This window comes from Nyctibius grandis, chromosome 4, assembly GCF_013368605.1.
Source record: "Nyctibius grandis isolate bNycGra1 chromosome 4, bNycGra1.pri, whole genome shotgun sequence".
NCBI lineage: Eukaryota > Metazoa > Chordata > Aves > Nyctibiiformes > Nyctibiidae > Nyctibius > Nyctibius grandis.
Window position 1 is genome coordinate 223,470 of NC_090661.1, and position 16,621 is coordinate 240,090.

At 53.9% G+C, this 16,621-nt stretch overlaps 2 protein-coding genes across 4 annotated transcripts; one reads left to right on the plus strand and one right to left on the minus strand.

Annotated features, from left to right (window-relative positions):
• Nucleotides 1-1,364: 1,364 nt before the first annotated feature.
• SIRT3 (sirtuin 3) lies at nucleotides 1,365-6,457 on the minus strand. Of its 3 annotated transcripts, none has more exons than XM_068397772.1 (8): nucleotides 6,150-6,457; nucleotides 5,512-5,638; nucleotides 4,824-5,021; nucleotides 4,266-4,498; nucleotides 4,007-4,107; nucleotides 3,665-3,826; nucleotides 3,070-3,279; nucleotides 1,365-2,040 (listed from the first exon to the last, which is right to left on the minus strand). In XM_068397772.1, exons 1-8 carry the CDS (start codon nucleotides 6,190-6,192, stop codon nucleotides 2,020-2,022), a joined length of 1,095 nt encoding a protein of 364 aa, XP_068253873.1. In that variant the 5' UTR covers nucleotides 6,193-6,457; the 3' UTR covers nucleotides 1,365-2,019. The 3 variants fall into 3 exon arrangements, with proteins under 3 accessions (XP_068253873.1, XP_068253872.1, XP_068253875.1); XM_068397771.1 differs by having other exon boundaries at nucleotides 4,824-5,024; XM_068397774.1 differs by lacking the exons at nucleotides 4,007-4,107; nucleotides 4,824-5,021; nucleotides 5,512-5,638; nucleotides 6,150-6,457 and having other exon boundaries at nucleotides 4,266-4,343.
• A 29-nt stretch (nucleotides 6,458-6,486) lies between these two features.
• On the plus strand, nucleotides 6,487-15,590 carry PSMD13 (proteasome 26S subunit, non-ATPase 13). Its single transcript, XM_068397768.1, has 13 exons — nucleotides 6,487-6,682; nucleotides 7,140-7,218; nucleotides 7,752-7,786; nucleotides 7,865-7,920; nucleotides 8,277-8,320; nucleotides 8,585-8,671; nucleotides 9,769-9,940; nucleotides 10,404-10,483; nucleotides 10,569-10,694; nucleotides 11,375-11,437; nucleotides 12,394-12,474; nucleotides 13,910-14,026; nucleotides 14,776-15,590. Exons 1-13 carry the CDS (start codon nucleotides 6,588-6,590, stop codon nucleotides 14,869-14,871), a joined length of 1,131 nt encoding a protein of 376 aa, XP_068253869.1. The 5' UTR covers nucleotides 6,487-6,587; the 3' UTR covers nucleotides 14,872-15,590.
• Nucleotides 15,591-16,621: the final 1,031 nt, after the last annotated feature.

A 16,621-nucleotide genomic window follows, 5' to 3' on the forward strand; every position in this document is an offset into this window, starting at 1 on the left:
TTCGGTTGGTCAGTGATTAAGAACTTTAGTAGTCGTGATTAAAGTCCTAGGCGTTCCCAGGGGTGTACGGTGTTCATGTAAAACTGACCCACTGGGATTCACGGACAGGCTTCTGCCACGAGAACAGCTTCAGGGTGTTGCAGATGGAGTTTGTAGGCCAACTGCATCTCTTCTTTAAGTAACTAGCAAAAAAACCCAACCCAGAGCTGTGTGGAAATGCCTCTGATCCTCCCCAGCTGTTAAAGCCCTCCGAAGCTTTCCATGCAAAAGGAAAAAGGGGGGTGGGGGGTGTTTTTAGTGCTCCTGATGTTGCTGTATTCTCATTTTCTGTTGTGCTTAGCCCTGACTTGCAACTGACAGGCCCTGCTTTGGAAAGCCCCAGCGCGGGGGCTGAACTGGGCACGGGGTGCCCCGGGAGTGAGGGTTTATAGACAGGGTATGGTTTAAAACACCACGTTGGCACCGTTTTCAGCGTGCCACGAGGCTCCTGGGGCCCTGCGAAGCGAGGGGACAGCCCTTGTGCTCTCCCCGAGGCTGGGCCGGGCCTGGCTGCGGGAGGAACACGCGGGTGGATCCGAGTTGTGTGTTTGGATAAACAAGTCTGCTCGTGTGCACAGGAACTGGTTCAAGCCTTCCTTCAGGGACGCGCTGGGACAGCCCGTGCCGAGCCCCCTGTTCCTGCAGCTTAGCAGTAGGTGTGCCAGGCTCCAGCGGGGTCCCTGGGGCTGGTCTGGTTTATAGCAGATGAGCATTAGCTCCAGACACTTCTAATTACATAAACAGCCCTAAGACAGCGTTGTGAGGCGCCAGCTTTGTCCTGGGGAGAGCTTTTAGGTGTGGGGGTCAGCCGGAGTGCTGCAGGGTGGTGTTAGGAGGACACTGCTGTCTGCTCAAAGGCTTTGATTCCCTTCCCTTGGGTTTGCTGCATTTGGGTGTTAACCACACCACCACGATGGCATAAAACACTTTGGGTTTTGTTGTGTGTGTTTAGAGCTGGTTCTGATCCCGGATTGCCTCTGCAGCAGTTGCTGTGATGAACAGCTGGGTCAGCCAGGGCCACCTGCATCTCCACAGGCAAATTTGGGTGCTGGGGTGGTAAAATTCATGCCCTGTCGCAGGGAACAGGCTCTGTTACACCTGGGGTATGCAAAGTTCATCTGCTAGGGCACGTTTGGAAGGAGCAGGACACCACTGCAGGGCTCTGGTACTGCCTCTCCCTGGGATGGCATTTAGAGGGGGGAGAGGGACTTGTGGGAGGTCAAAAAGGAAAAAAGAGGCAATAAACAAGCAGGTGAAAGGAGTGGTGGGGACAGAATGTGTGTGAATGCTAGGGAAGGTGTGAGGTTTATAGAAAACCCCTCAGGTGACATTGGCAAAAGAATTATAACTCTTTATTATTAAATAATTAACACTGATTCGAAGCTCTTCCAGCCGCTTGAGCTGGCGTTCCTGAACACAGGAGCTGGGGGCAGGCCCCCCCATGACAGCATTGTCCCCTGAGTAGCAGCAGTTTCATCTGAAGAATAAACACTCCAGGTCTGCAGCAGCTGGAAGGTCAGGACTGAGAGAGGCGCATCTGAGGAGGAGCTGGTAGGTGCTCAGTGTGGTGGAGGGAGCTGGAAAACCCCCTCCAGCCTGCCCTGCCCAGGGCCTGACCTTCATGGCTTCATCAGCTCCTGCTCCTTGAAAACCCGGGCTCCGAGGCTGGACGGCCCGAGGGAGGAGGCCCGAGCGGCGCACGCGGGCTCGTCTGATATGCTGGCACAAGCCCACGAGCCCCCGGCCACCGACTGCTGCGGCGCTTGTGGCTGGACCTCGTCACACGGTGTGCTGGTGGGGTGACAGAGCCAGAGCCGTGCACGACAGTCTCTCCTAGTGCGTCCAAAGTGAGGTAAGACAAGGGGGGAGCAGGTTTGCTGCTGCAGAGCCGGATGGCCTCTCCCCCAGCTCCCTGCCACAACCTTTCTGGGCACGCCAACCCCTCCTTGTGCACTCTCCAGCAGCAGGGAGCCAGCTGTCCTATTTGTCTTTTGCATCCAGCTAAAAATAGAAAGACCACACAGTGTTTGCTGGGCTGTTCCAGACCTCCCAGCCCCGCCGTGAGCTCACCAGCGATGCCTCCCAGCACCAAAGCCCCCGTGCAAGGAGGAGTTTGGTTTTCATGCTTCACATCTGCATCAGCTTTATCCATCGGTGATTAGAGCAGGAGGAGCATTAACCCGAGGGCTGGTTGATCTCATACAAATGCAAAATGGCTTGTGGTGAAAAATCAAACACCTGACTAAGGGACTAAACCTATTCATCTGTGCTCTGTAATCTGATGAGAGTAAGAACAACCCGAATGTTAAGAGGGGAATCTTGGAGCCAGGTTTTCTCTTGGGTCAGAAGTTGTTGTGTACAGTGTGTCTGTTAAACACCCAGCTGGCCCAGCCCACACCTCACAACTTCTGCTTAAAGAAAAAAAGAACTTTAAAAAATATTTCATGCCAAATGTGGAAAAATCCTCCCAGCAGGTCTAAAGTAATAACTTTAATAAAGTAATGTAATAACTAACATCAGCACTGAACTCAAAGTAATTAAGAACTTGCTCTCCTCCAATTTCTCACTTCTGAAGATCTCAGCAGATTACAGATGTAAGAAGAAAGGCCCAGGGAAATGACTGATCAGTGGGGGAGAACAGTCAAGTCCTGCAGTTAACAATTCAGCGCTGTGAGGTGGAGCAAGCACCCTCCTCCTGCCTGCCCCTTGCTGTTCATTGCGTGTCTGCTGCTGCACCCCGTGTTTGGTTGCAGATGAGACCAAACTAACTCCCTTCGTTAGCACGACGACCAGAAAAACCAACAGAAATGAAACCAAAGCGACTAAACGAATGTACAGAGAGAGGAAAGCTCCACTGAGGGGACGCTTGGCTCAGCTCCTTGGTTTAGCTCAGCAATTACACGTGTTAATGAGCCCCCAAGAGCATCACAGGCCTCAGCCAGGGAACAGGCAGTGTAAAAGCCAACGCCTGAAGAGCAGCATCAGCACCCGAGCGTGGGGAGGGAGACAGGGCTCTGAGCCCCTTCCTACCTTTTCTCCTTCCTTCTGAATTAGTGTTTGCATCTCTTCATCCCAGCCCAGCAGCTCCACCAGCTTCTCGACCCCGCTGACCACGTCCCCGAGCTGGGCTACGTCGTTGTGGCGTCGCTGCCAGGCGAAGGGTCCCACGAGATCTCTGTTGATGAGGACGCGGGGGACGGAGCTGCGAACGGCTCCTGCCAGGCTGGCAAAGGGCTCCACCTGAAGGAGCAGAGGGACAGTCACCCCGCTGAGGGCACCACAGGCATGAATTTGCTGCCCGCTAGGCCTGTACCTGCTGTGTTTAGCACTTCTCCCACCGTGGGCTAAGCTACCCCAGCTCTGAAGGGCTGTGGGTGTCACCAGTTACCCAGTGGCCTTTCCTCAGGGAACCACGAAACTCCTCTCTCCTCTCCAGCTGCCCACCTTTACCAGGAGCACACGAGGCTTTTGGAGGGTCTCTCGGTGCACGCACCTTATTTCTTACCCTGCCACCTCAAATTTTACCTCGATAACCCAGCTTCTCGCCTTCTCCTCTCAACCCTCAGGCCCTGTTCTCCATGTGCCTCTTTCCCCTCGTGAGCAGGGCCTTCCCCCAGTCCCAGACCTCCAGGGACGTCCCGATGACAAAAAGCAGGTCCGCCATGGGGAAGTCTGTCACGTGCAGGAAGAAGCGCTGCGGGAGCTCCTCGCCGAAGAACACGATGTCAGGCTTGATGACTCCGGTGCAGACGGGACAGCGAGGGACCTTGTCTGCCATGACGTCCCCCTGAAGCAAGAGCACCCAACACTGCTCGTTATGGGGCTGCACATGCCAGCACAAGCGGGGTCAGAGCTCAACGCAGCACCGTTCTGGTCCCCTCCAGTAAAACCTCCTGGCCCTGAGGGCAATACCAGGCCTGCGGCAGGTTCTCCTCCTGGCATTAATTCCTGTGTTGCTGCCACTCACCCTGAAGTCCTCTCCTGGGAACTTCCTTCGACAGACTGTACAAGTGGCCGTGGCAAAGGTGCCGTGGGCTTCCACCAGCCTGTCGGGAGGGATGCCAGCAGCTGGAACACAGCGTGGGGGAGAGGCCCAGCTCAGCGTGAGGCGGCTGAGCCAGAAACTCCACGTTCACCAGGCACTTCCCCAGTCCTGCCACCTGCTCTGCACCTCACCCTCATCCCTTCCTGGCGCTCTGCTGAGAGATGGGGAAGAGAAAACTCACCTCTCTCCAGCCCGTCAATATTCTGGGTGTAGAGGCGCAGGAGGAGCCCTTTGTCGTGCAGGAGCCTCAGGAAATAGTGGGCATAGTTGGGTCTGTAGTTGCCAGGGTAGAGCTCCTTGGCCAACGTGAAAAAGGGCTTCGGGTTGGCAAAGAAATACATCAGCTCGAAGATGGCTTCTGGGTAGGGGATGTCGTACTGCTGGAGGTTGCTGTAGAGGCCACTCCCTGGGGACCTGCCGGGAGAGGAGAGCGGGGCTGGTAGTCAGAACGCAGGAGGAGATGCCACCCAGCCCAGAGCCAGGCTGAGACACGACAGCAGGCAGCCAGGTCCTCGGGTTCTCTCTGGCTGCTCTGTCGTGTGTCAAGAGAGCACCTGAAACTGCCTCTGTGTGGAAGGAGAACCTGCCTCACGCCCCTGCCCTGCTGCCACCCCCCCTTCTGGCTGCAGATAAACAAAAGGGAGCGGGGAGAGGAGCAGCAGGCACCAGCATTATCTAAGCTGAAGATCTTGGCCCTCCCAGCCCTGACAAAGGACAAATGAAATGATGGAGGCATCACCTGAAATCCGGGATGCCGCTGGGGGTGCTAATGCCAGCGCCAGCCATCACCACCACCCGCCGACACTCCTGCTTCCGAATCAGCTCTGCCACGTCCCGCAGCGTGAGCTGCTGCTTCCCGCCGTCCTCTCCCCACCTGCCCCTTCCCAAAACGCCTCTGGCAGCAGCAGACAAAGAGAAGGGCCTGGTCCCTTGGGTCCTGCTCGGAACAGAGAGAAAGCACAGCAGGTAGTGTACTGACAGCTGGAAAGTGCTCAGGGGCTGAGAACAGTCATTATCAGGGCAAGGAACAGCTTCTCCCCGGACAATTAGTGCTTGCTGGTACAGGACATGATGAGCAGGCCAGAGGAGGCGGGGGAACGCGAGGAGCCAAGAGAGCTGCTGGGTCTTGGCAATCTGCAAACAGCAATTACTGAGCTGGGGCCTCAGCGGGGTCGACCCTGCCTTCACGAGGACATGGCTCTGCCTTGTCAGAGCAGCTGCCTGGGGAGCTGAACTCACAATCTGGCAAACACTCCTGTTTCTCTGGCAAATCTCTACTCTTTAAGCTGCCAGGCCAGCCCGAGGGCAACCACTGTGCCTGGTGAGACAGGAGAGGTGATGGCCTCCATCCCATACGGCATCCCGGTGCGCATCAGGCACCAGCACCGGCTGTGAGGTGACAGGCAGGTGAAGCCAGAGAGCCCTACCTCCGTGCTCCGGAGCCGGCTGCCCCTTTGCTGTCCCCAGAGCAAAGGGAGAGCCAGGCCAGGTTCCCCGGGCCGCCACCGCTGCTGCTGCCATCCCTGGGGCCGCGCTCCCACAGGCTCCTCCACGCTGGAAGAAAGCACAGAGCTGGTGAGTGGGTGTGGAGGGGGAGCTGAGGGGCAGCAATGTGCGGGTGAGGGTGGTGTCTCCCCCCAGGGCGTGCTCCTGCCCCTCGGCACCCCCCAGGGCCCACTCCTGCCTCTTGGCCCCCCCCTCAGGACCTGCGCCTGCCCCTCAGGGCCTGCTCCTGCCCCTCAGCCCCCCCCCAGGGCCCGCTCCTGCCCCTTAGGGCCCGCTCCTGGCCCTCAGCCCCCCCAGGGCCTACTCCTGCCTCTTGGCCCCCCCCTCAGGACCTGCGCCTGCCCCTCAGGGCCTGCTCCTGCCCCTCAGCCCCCCCCCAGGGCCCGCTCCTGCCCCTTAGGGCCCGCTCCTGGCCCTCAGCCCCCCCAGGGCCTGCTCCTGCCCCCCCGGGCCCGCTCCTGCCCCTCAGCCCCCCTTGGGGCCTGGTCATGCTCCTCAGCTCCCCCCCAGGGCCCTCTCCCGCCCCTCAGGGCCCTTCCCCACGCCCGCCGGGGCTCACCGGCCGCCAGCAGCCCTCCGCCGCGCCGCGCCCCCCGCTCCATGCCCGGGCCAGCGGCCTCGCTCCCCGCCGGGCCCCCGCCGCGCCGTTACCGCAATGCCCCGAGTAGGCGCGCGCGCCGCCGCGGCCGCCCCCCTGGCAGCGACCCAGCCCCGCTCCCCCCCGCTCCGTTTTGGGTCGTTTCGGGGATTTTGGGGTGTTTGGTCGGGGAGGGAGGGGGGAGGCCGGGGAGGGGGCGCGTTGCCATGGCTACCGCGTGGCGGGGGGCGGTCGCCGCGGGGCGCTACGGTACCCAGCGTGCCCCGCGGTACCCAGCGTGCCCCGCGCGGCGCCGGAAGTGAGTGTGCATTTCCGGCGGGGCCCGGGCGGCGGCGCGGAGCCTGCGCATCCCTCCGCGCTCCCTCCGCGGTCCCTCCGTGGTCCCTCCGTCCCGCCGCCATGAAGGACGTGCCGGGCTTCCTGCAGCAGAGCCAGAGCTCTGGCCCGGGGCAGGCCGCCGTGTGGCACCGCCTGGAGGAGCTCTACAACAAGAAGTGAGTTGGGGGGGGGGGCCGCTGCCGAGGTAACGTCAGCCCCGGGGAGCGGGCCGCGGCCGGCCCGGCTCCCGCCGCCTCTCCCGGGCGGCCCGGGGCGTTGGTGTGGGGCTGTGCGGGGCTCCGCGGCGCTGAGCTCCTGGTGCCGGGCTGTGGAGCCCTCCCGGGGGGAGCGGGCAGCTCCCCGCGCTCTCGGTGTAACTCAGCAGTTGTTTAACCGGCTGGGGACGAGCAGGGAGCTGATCTCCGGGTATTGGCCTTGGGGTTGCTCCGTGTTAGTGCCCCGAGGGGGGTCTCTGCCACCCGTTTTTGTGCCTGATCCGTCTCCGTCACTGATCGCAGCAGCCGCAGAGAGAGGCGGGTTCAGCGGCCTTTCAGGGTGAAGCACAGGGCATGGCCTGGGCTGAGGAGCCGGTGTGAAGTGTGAGCTCACCGAGTGACCTCCTTCTCTGTTTAGGCTCTGGCACCAGCTGACTCTGCAGGTTCTGGACTTCGTGCAGGACCCTTGCTTTGCCCAAGGAGATGGACTCATCAAGGTGAAGTGCTTGATTGTTCCCAAGGGTTTTTTCTCTCCATAGCAAAGACGAGTGATGGTATTTTTGTACTAGTGGGGAAAAAAGTAGCCTGTGACTTGTCTCTGGGTAATTATTAAACGAGGGGAATTCAGCTTTCTGGGGTTTATGCACTAGATGGGAGGGTGCAGGATTTGGCTGGTGTATGAAAACTCTGCTAAAATCAAACATGTCAAATATAGAAGCTTCAAAATGATTCTTCAGTTTCATTCACTTAGGATTTGTTTTGGGGGGGGGGTGCAGGGGGAGCCTTTTTCTTTCCCTTTTGTAACAAGGGGTTTACAAGTGCAAGCGTAGGATGTCCCTCCTTGCAGCTGGAAGGAGACTGCAGAGAGAGAATTATCCAAAGTGGGCAATTTTGGGCTCCTGGATGCTGTGCAGTGCAGACACCTCTGTGTTGGATGCCCAGGTCTTGGCTGGAAAAATGAATTAGAATACAGTGAAAAGGAGTGAAATGAAATATCCTTTGCCCTGACTGTTGCTCTCTGTGCCTGCAGCTGTACGAGAACTTCATCAGCGAGTTTGAGCACAGGTGAGTGTGTTTGCCTGCAGGTTTGTAGGTAACCTGCTGCTGGCTGAGGCTGTTCTGACAGCGAGCTCTTTGTTGCAGGGTGAACCCCTTGTCCCTGGTAGAGATCATTCTTCATGTGGTCAGACAGATGACGGGTAAGTCCTTACCTGTGACTTACACTATTTTTAGCAACTAATGCCTGTGAAGTTTGACTGGTTAGTGGTAACAGCTAAATCTGCAGTGTTGTCTTTCTGGGGTGTGGAAAAGGGAAAGCACTAACTCAGAGTTAAGTAATTGCTGCTACATAGAGGAGCAAGTGTACTGCTTTGCTAGAGCAATGGCTGGTGAGCAGGAAGCCTGGCCTAGGGTAGTAGCTCCTTCTAAAGGCTGAGTGGTACACTGTAGAAAAGATATATTCCAGTCTTCATGAATCCAGTGAAAGAATATATTTCTAGGTTAAGATTTAGTTCCATGGGAGTTCCTGATATTGCTGCTGTTTTTTTTCCCCCAGATCCCAACGTGGCCCTTACTTTTCTGGAAAAGACTCGAGAAAAGGTATTTCTGAAATTGCTCTTTCTGGTTGTCCACCTCCAGGGATCGTTTTGCATGTGAGCATGTATGGTGTAGCCGAAGCAGCAGATGTGTGTGTAAACCTGTGCTGGGGAATACCTGCTGCTTTTCTCAGGGAACAACCCTGTATTTCAGTGCAGAAACATGTTAACAAATGAAATGCCACAAACACAGCCTGGGTTTCCAGAGTGTTGTTGCCCTGGCTGCAAGGGTAACGCTCTCTGAACGTGTGTCTCTGTGTCACTGCAGGTGAAGAGCAGCGATGAAGCCGTCATTCTGTGTAAAACAGCCATCGGGGCGCTCAAGCTGAACATTGGGGACCTGCAGGTCACCAAGGTGAGGGGGTGGCGTGAGGAGTTGAGGCGTTTGGGGGTTCTGGAGCACTCGGCAGTCACTGCAGCGTGGACATGCCTGTGTCTGTGCCTCAGCGTTGAGTGAGCAGGTGACCAGCTCGCAGCTCCGGGGGTTTCCAGGAGGACCTGTGGTTCTGCTCTGCATCTTGTGGGCCGTGAAAATGTGTGTGGTGCTTAGGGCCAAAGCTCTGAAGTTTCAGTGAGGTTCTGCTGTGTGTAGCCCTTGAGGTGCTGGTGCTTACTGGTGGCCTGCAGCTGATGGGGTGGACAGCTCAGAAGGGGCTGGGGGGGATATCTCAATATATTCCCATCTGCAGCTTAGAGGGTCTCATGAATTCAGCAGTATATGTGCTGCCTGTTGGCGAGCTGCTAACCATGACTGCATTAGTCTACCATTTCCCATGCTAAGCGTGCTGTTTATTGCATCTCTTGGCTTTTTCTAGAACCATCTCCTAAAGCTGAGTGTTTTTCATCCAGTGCAGCTTTGTCTCTTAGAGCAAGTGTGGCAGTAAGGACAGTACGCACAGATGAGATTCAGATCATTGATTGATTTATTGCAAGCAGCATGGCTCTCTTTATACAGTACATGTTTCTACTTCCATGAAGCTGCAACTTTCTTCCTCTTTCTCATGCCAGCCTAGCACCTGCTTGGCAATCCTCATCATAGATTCAGCATTTCTCAGTCCCTTCTTTGTTATGTTACAATTTACTTTTACCCTTGATTTTTCCTGCTAGCTGTAACAATATCCCCAACAAGCAAGTACAAAATTTGATGGGTTTGGTGGGTATAAGTCTATATAAAGCCTGTGGGTATATATATAAGTAGAGCTGCAGGGTTGGGGTTTGTGGTTTGTTTTTTTCTACCCAACTGCTACGTAAAGGAAGAACACCATTGCTTTATTTTTGGTGCTGTGTAGTGGCTTTGCCTGTGGTCTCATCTGCTTCACTCCTCAGTGGATGTAACTTCTGGACCACCCCAGAATGCTGTGACCCTTCCAGTGGTGAAGGGGAAGGCTGGGGGGGTGGGTGTGCACGGGCTGTGCCTTCACCTGTGGCAGACAGGTTTTCCCCCTCCTCTAGGAGACCATTGAGGAGGTTGAGGAGATGCTGAACAACCTCCCGGGGGTGACTTCAGTTCACAGCCGCTTCTACGATCTCTCCAGCAAGTACTACCAGACCATTGGGAACCATGCCTCTTACTACAAGGATGCTCTGCGGTTCCTGGGATGCATTGATGTTAAAGATCTGCCGGGTAACTCCTTTGCCAAGCACAGAAAGTCCCAGTTTTCATTCTCTGTTCCATCACTCCAACCTGAATAACCACACTGGCAGAGAGCAGGTTCCCTCGATGTTGTTTTGAATCTACTGTAGCTGGGCCAGGATGTAGCTGGAAAGAGGAGGAACCCACGAGGCTGAGCAGGATTCTGCTCCTAAGCTGCACTGAGGTGATGGGGGGGGGAAGTGCCCCCACCAGAAGAGATAGTTTGTTCTAGTTCCCAAAAGTCTTCACTATAGATTCAAAAAGTGGCCCTTCAGTGCTGCTGCTGTGGTTACTGCAGGCTGCTGAGTGTGAGGCTGAGAAGGAGGGCTGAGAGGGGTTTGATACAGCCCCAGAGAGGAGGGGGAGGGAGGGTCGGTGGGGCTTAGGCTGCTCCTTCATCCTAACGATTTTTGTTGTTTGGGTTTTTTTTTTTCTCTGGTGTTTTTTTTTGCAGTATCAGAGCAGCAGGAGAGAGCCTTTACCCTGGGACTGGCAGGGCTCTTGGGGGAAGGTGTTTATAACTTTGGGGAGCTGGTGAGTTGGTGCTGCATTGCTCCATCTGTTGAGTGTCAGGAGTTGATTGTTACCCTGTTGACACTGTCCCTCCTGGTTTCTGCAGCTCATGCACCCCGTCCTGGAGTCCCTGAGGAACACGGATCGGCAGTGGCTGATTGACACACTCTATGCCTTCAACAGTGGCAACGTGGAGACGTTTCAGGCTCTGAAGTCGGCGTGGGGTCAGCAGGTGGGAGAATGAGTTGCTGTATTGCTCGAGGCTCAGTGTTTGCAGCCCATGCTTAGCTTCTGTGGGCGTTTACTTTAAGAATCCCTGGCTCTGGTGCATTGATACAACTTTAGTCACAGCATAGGAATGTTTCTTTCATCTTGATGCGTATCATTAGTTTTCTTTTGGCTTCCCTCTGTGGTTGGTTGAAAGAAGTAAAGAAAAGTCTTCTGTGATCCAAGGGCAGAGCAAACAAAACCGTCATGCAGTCCTGCACAGGGAGATAATTGATTTAATTTCCATAATGCCATTCACTCCCACTATTCCAATGTAAAACAGTGGTTTTCCCTTGTGTTCCAGGAAGTTTGAGGAAAACAATGGTGTTGGATATTAACCACACTGGCTACGCCAGAAATTGTTGCCGTAGCAGTAATTCACAGGTCGACTTGTGTGTCCACTGGTGTGAGGCTGTGGCCTTGGAGAAAAGGCTGCCTGCCTCGTGGAGCGCTGCACTTACCTGGGCAGTTCTTGGGGGTTGTTTTATGGAACCATTACAGGGTAGGGGGTGGGTTGTAACGCCTCCTCCCTCGTAAAGGAGGGTAGTGGGTTCCCGGGTGGCTTACTCCTGTGTGTAGCACGCTGTTCTCCCCCAGGGGAAGGAAATAATAACAAACTTATTGTTCCATTTTATCCTCTTGCAGCCGGATCTGGCTGCAAACGAAGCACTTCTGCTGCAGAAGATTCAACTGCTGTGTCTTATGGAGGTGAGCTGAGAACAGGGATGGGTTAAAGGTGGGGAACAGAAAGGGGCTGCTCCAGCTGCCTTTTGGTGGGGGTGGCACTGTTAAATGCTCTCTGCTCTGGGTGCGTTCATCTGCTCCTTGGACAGAAGCTCGTGGGTTTAACTAGTTGGCTGCAAATTTGGCTCTAGGTGGTGCCAGAAGGCAAGGACTGCCAGGAGAAACAGCCTTGTGCTGTGCTGCCCCTTGGTAGCTTGAGGGCTGCTCCTTCAGGCAGGAGGGGGAGGTGGGGAAGGAAAGAGCAAGCTTTGTACCTGGAGGAGGGTGCCTGAGATGGTAACTCTTGAAGTCTGTCCTAGTAAAATAAAGATTTCTAAACCACAGCTAAAATCTTGGTTTCCTAAGGACTGAAAATCCTTTCCCTGACAGGTAACCCTAAACCTTTAAACAGTTTCTTCCCCATCGCTTGAAGGCTTTGGCTCTGTTGTTACCAAATACTGGTGTGTAAACCCCCGTGGCCCTGGATCCTTTTGAAAAACTTAAATACTGAGTTATCTGAAGTGTGATGTATGTTTATACACACCCACGTACTAATACGTGTGTCTGTTAATGTGTTTGTATATTCCACTTCTAGTGTTTTACTGTGAATGAGTTTTACCACCTGTAGGCACTGTGTTATCTCAGGGGTTTGATACACAGATGTTCCAGCACAGATTCATCTGCTTCATTTACAGATTATGTTGTCACCCAGGAAATGTGCTGCTTGGGGCAGCAAGGTGTGTGTGGAGGAGGGAGGGGTACAACTCCTTTCTGCTGATGTAAATGCACTTTTCCTTGAAGTATTTTGCTGAAATATGAGAAATGCAGTTGCTCCTGCAGACTGAGAGCTCAGCAGGGCGGTACGAGGGGAGCTGTGTGCCCTGTTGGAAAAAACTACAACTGTGTGGGGTTTATTTTGTGTTTTGTTTACTTGGATTCAGATGACTTTCACTCGGCCGGCCAATCACAGACAGCTCACGTTTGAAGAGATTGCCAAGAGTGCCAAAGTCACCGTGAATGAGGTGAGTTCAGGGGTGGACAAAGCTACGAATGTCTGAGTTCTGAGGATCCAGAAGTGCCTGGAGAGAGCTGCTCTAAGCAGAAATGTTCTCTGCTGTTCTTGTGCGTTTGGAGAACTCTGTTAAGAAGGAATTAACTGCTTGGTGCTCCTGTTTCTTGGTAAATAAATTTGTGAAGATTCTTAGTCATAGTCTGAAGTTGGAAGAGAGCTCTGTAGGTCGTCTGTTCCCACCTGCTCTTGCAAGCAGGCGTTGGATTTGGTTACGCAGGGCCCTGCCAAGCTGCCTTGAGTATTTCCAGCGAGGGGAAATGTCAACAATGTTTAATTTTTCTCACGGTGAAGAATTTTCTGCTGTTATCCAGATGGAAAACCTGCTGAAGCCAATCCTGCCTGTGGTCTCTTGTCCTTTCACCGTGCATCCCTGTGAAAACAGCACCTCTTGTCCTCCGTGTCGCTGCCTTTTGGGTACGGGAAGGCTGATGTGGTATCCCCAAGCCACCTCTTATCTAGGCTGTGCTGATGCAGCTCAGGACACAGCTCCCCTTTGCTGCTGCGGGGGCACACCCCAGCTCTTGCACAGTTTGCTGCCCCCCCCAGGACTGCTCCTCTCCATCAGAGGACGCTCTGCTGAGCGTGTTTGGAGCTACTGCAGCCCGTCAGGCCTCCCTTGGTGCTGCTGCTTGGGAATGTTCAGCCTCAGGTGCAGGACTCCACGCTCCTCTTCCCTGTACCTCATGTGATTCGTGTTAGCCCGGTCTATCGAGGTCTCTCATCATGGTAGCTCTCATTTCCAGCACATCTACCTCTCCCTGCCAGTTTGGTGTCATCCAGCTAGCTTAAAGATGATTAAAGATAATTAAATAGTATCAGACCCAGTACCAACCCCTGAGGAGCGCTACTGGTGACCAGCTGCCTGTTCAGCCTCAAGCTGCTAACCACTGCCGGTTGAGCTCAGTAGGTCAGCAGGTTTTCCACTCACCTTGTGGTCCTCCTGTCCGTTCTGTAGCTCACCAGCTTGTCAGCAAGGATGTGGTAGAGGTCTTGTGGAGCACTTTGCTGAAAGAGAGGTACAGGGCACCTCCAGCGCCCTCTGAGCGAGTTATTTAATTGGAAAAGGCAGTCGTGTTGGTCGAGCACATCGGACCCAGGGGAAATCCATGTTGGCTTTTTCCAATTAACCTTGTTCTTCCTGGGATTTCAGAGAAAATAAAATAATCTGCTCTTAGGGAAAAGAAATCTCTCCTGTATATTTAGATGTTGAGTCTCAAGGCAGTATTATAACCCAAAAGAGGATGGGTGTGAGAGAGGCTGGAGCTGCTCTTGGGGTTTTCTTTGTGTGTGTAGAGTCTTCCACAAGCTAGTGCCATTTAAGGGTTTTATTAATCTCTGGGGAAACATTCTCAAATGTTTCCTTGAATAGTTTTTTTTTATTTTAGGTGGAGCTGCTGGTGATGAAGGCTCTCTCGGTCGGCCTGGTCAAGGGCAGTATTGATGAAGTCGATAAGAAGGTGCACATGACATGGGTCCAGCCACGCGTGTTGGACTTACAACAGGTAATGACCAGCTCCAATATTAAGGCAGTACTGACTTGGTTTCTTGTGTGAGGTGACCTGGAAATTGAAATAAGAACTGTGAAGGGTCACTGTCTGAGGATGAGTCTCAGTGCTTCTTGAAGGTGCTCAGGGAACGAGGAGGTAGATCAGCTCTTCCTCATTCCGTTTTATATCGCTGCCTTTAGCCCTTACCTTGGGCATACGATGCATTTTGTGTCTGTGTGTTGCAGTAAGCAGTGAGAAGCCTGTCAGGAGACAGAAGAGGGTATTAGTGACCCTTCTCTCCCAAAAGGCACACAAACCACCACAAAACACAAATGCTGTGACTGTTTTCCAGAAGGATGCAGACATCCATGTGGCTGCTTCAGGCCGAAGTGCATGAAACAAAGTCTTGGGCGTTCCTGGGTTGTAGGCGACACGCTGGTCTTGGGAAGAGAGGAGTTCAGGGTGATAGCCAAAGGTGCTGAGCTGCTCGAGTTCATCCTCGTAACAAACATTTTAAGAGACTGTATAGGGTGCCCTTACCTTTAAAAAATAATCAGTACGTGGAATACGAGCTGCAAACAATTCCTTTTGTGCATTTCCATTTCAACAAAGCCATTTTGATGGTAAAAGGTGTTAAGTAGCATCTTTTCCAGATGTGTGGGGTTTTGAGAAGCTGGTTGGGATCTCAAGTGTTTGTCCTTAAAGGTGGATATTGGTATTCCCAGTGGCTGAGGCATTACAGTTGCTGTGGGCTTGCCTTGCAGATCAAAGGGATGAAAGACCGCCTGGAGTTCTGGTGCACGGACGTGAGGAGCATGGAGATGTTGGTGGAGCACCAAGCCCACGACATCCTGACATAGAGGACCCTGCACTGCCCCTGGGAGAGCCATGCCTGCTGCTACTGATGCCAGCAGCACTCCGACCACTGACTGTACTGAATTCCTTGGAGGGGGGTGGGTGGGCAGAGGGGAGAGGAGCTTTGATGCTTGTTGGGAGGAGTAAGTGGCCTTTTGCTGTGTAACCCTTTGGTGCTTGGAGTCAAGATTTCCCTACGCGCTAACATTAGTGGCACGGCCCCGAGAGCTCCCGTCCTGCTCCTCTAAGAGGAGGACAGCGGCTCCGCAGCGGTTGGTTTATCAGTCTCATCAAGCTGTTGTGGGAGGATGTGAGGTGGGTTGTGTGCTACGGGAGCGGGGGCTGTTTGCTGGGTGAAGGGGAGCAGCAGCTCCGTCATGAGAACATGCTGGAGAGGTGCCTGACCGTGGTTTGTGGGTGACCTAGTGGTGCTGGCCTTGGGGGCTGTGTCCTCCCCGGGTGACCTCTCTCCCCTGCCCTGCAGCAGCCCAAAGGCGGCGTTACTGAAATCACCTTCCTCCTCCTGCCCTCTTTCTCCACCACCCCTCCTCCTCATCCGCAGTAGAGGGAGTGTTTACTCCATCAAAGGGTTTTTTCCAGGATTACTGTTCGTGGATGTGTTTTTATATACTTTTGGGGGTGGTTTGTCTTTTACGAACTCTTTGTGCTCAGTGAGGTGCGGCAGTACTGCTGGAATAAACTTCTCTGCCTTCCCTTTTCTGTAGTTCTGTCTTTGTCTCTCATAGCTCAGTTGAACCTCTCATCTGTTTAAAAAATACACTTCCGTGAGTCTGGTGTTACAAAGCCCCTCTGTCCAAGAACAATACAGATGTAAACAGTCTGTTAATCACCACTGGGATTAGTACGTCAGTACCTTGGCATGGACTTCATTGTCAAGCTCCTTTCTCTTCTGGGAAGCTGCAGCCCTGGTGCCTTTTCTCAAGTTGAGTAAGCATTGCTGACCGAGAAACCTAAATGAGGCCTGAGGCAACAGGGTTTTGTTCTGCTTTTGCCTCTTAACAACCTTTAAAAGCTTTTTGGACTGTGATGGTTTTGCCCTACTGCTGCTGGTGTCGGGATGGGAGATAATGGAAACAAACAGAACTGAGGAGGCTTCCAGCATCCATTTGGATGCAGGATGTTCCTAATGAGAAGGCAGCGACAGCAAACCACGCTGAGGTTTGTAACAGCAGCTTTAAATTGAGTCACGCTCACACACCTGGCTGAATTCCTCGGGGTGTAAGTGGGTTTTTCTAACGCTGCTGCGATGGATCCATGGCCCGTTCTTGCTTCACAGCACCAGTTCGGTTACTGCTGTGGTTGGGGGCTCTAGTTATCAGTGATTCTCTGGTGTCACTCGAACCAGCTGTACTGCTGCACTGTTTGTACTTCGCCTGCTTTTTGGGTTTGCTGTCTGGACCCCGAGGGTTTGATGCCAGCAAGGAATAAAGCAGCTGATGCTGGGCTGCTCTGCAGGTGTGAAGACATCTCAGACCAGGGAGATTTAAGCTTTTTAAAAGCAACAAAACCAAGTTGTCAGACCCTGTACTTGGGTCACCCTCCACCCTTCTGCCTCTCTGATCAGTTCTGGCCCAAATTTCTTCCTGGTTGGAGTTGTTCAGCTCTGCCTGCCTCCGCCCCGTCCAGCCCATCAGTTTTGCTCTGCCCTTGTTTGTTCAGCTCTTGGAGCGTGCGTTGGACCCCGTTGTTTTCTCCTCCTGTGTTGTGCAGTTTGACTTCCCCTAGTTCGTGCTT

Bases quoted from the DNA above. Each gene is read 5' to 3' on its own strand.
- PSMD13 (XM_068397768.1), top strand. From the start codon at position 6,588: ATGAAGGACGTGCCGGGCTTCCTGCAGCAGAGCCAGAGCTCTGGCCCG. The intron at 8,321-8,584 runs GTATTTCTGAAA...GTGTCACTGCAG, and splicing joins TGGAAAAGACTCGAGAAAAG to GTGAAGAGCAGCGATGAAGC. The intron at 10,484-10,568 runs GTGAGTTGGTGC...TGGTTTCTGCAG, and splicing joins TTTATAACTTTGGGGAGCTG to CTCATGCACCCCGTCCTGGA.
- SIRT3 (XM_068397771.1), bottom strand. From the start codon at position 6,192: ATGGAGCGGGGGGCGCGGCGCGGCGGAGGGCTGCTGGCGGCCG. The intron at 4,108-4,265 runs GTGAGTTTTCTC...GCTGTGTTCCAG, and splicing joins TATTGACGGGCTGGAGAGAG to CTGCTGGCATCCCTCCCGAC. The intron at 2,041-3,069 runs GTAGGAAGGGGC...TTCTATTTTTAG, and splicing joins TTCAGAAGGAAGGAGAAAAG to CTGGATGCAAAAGACAAATA.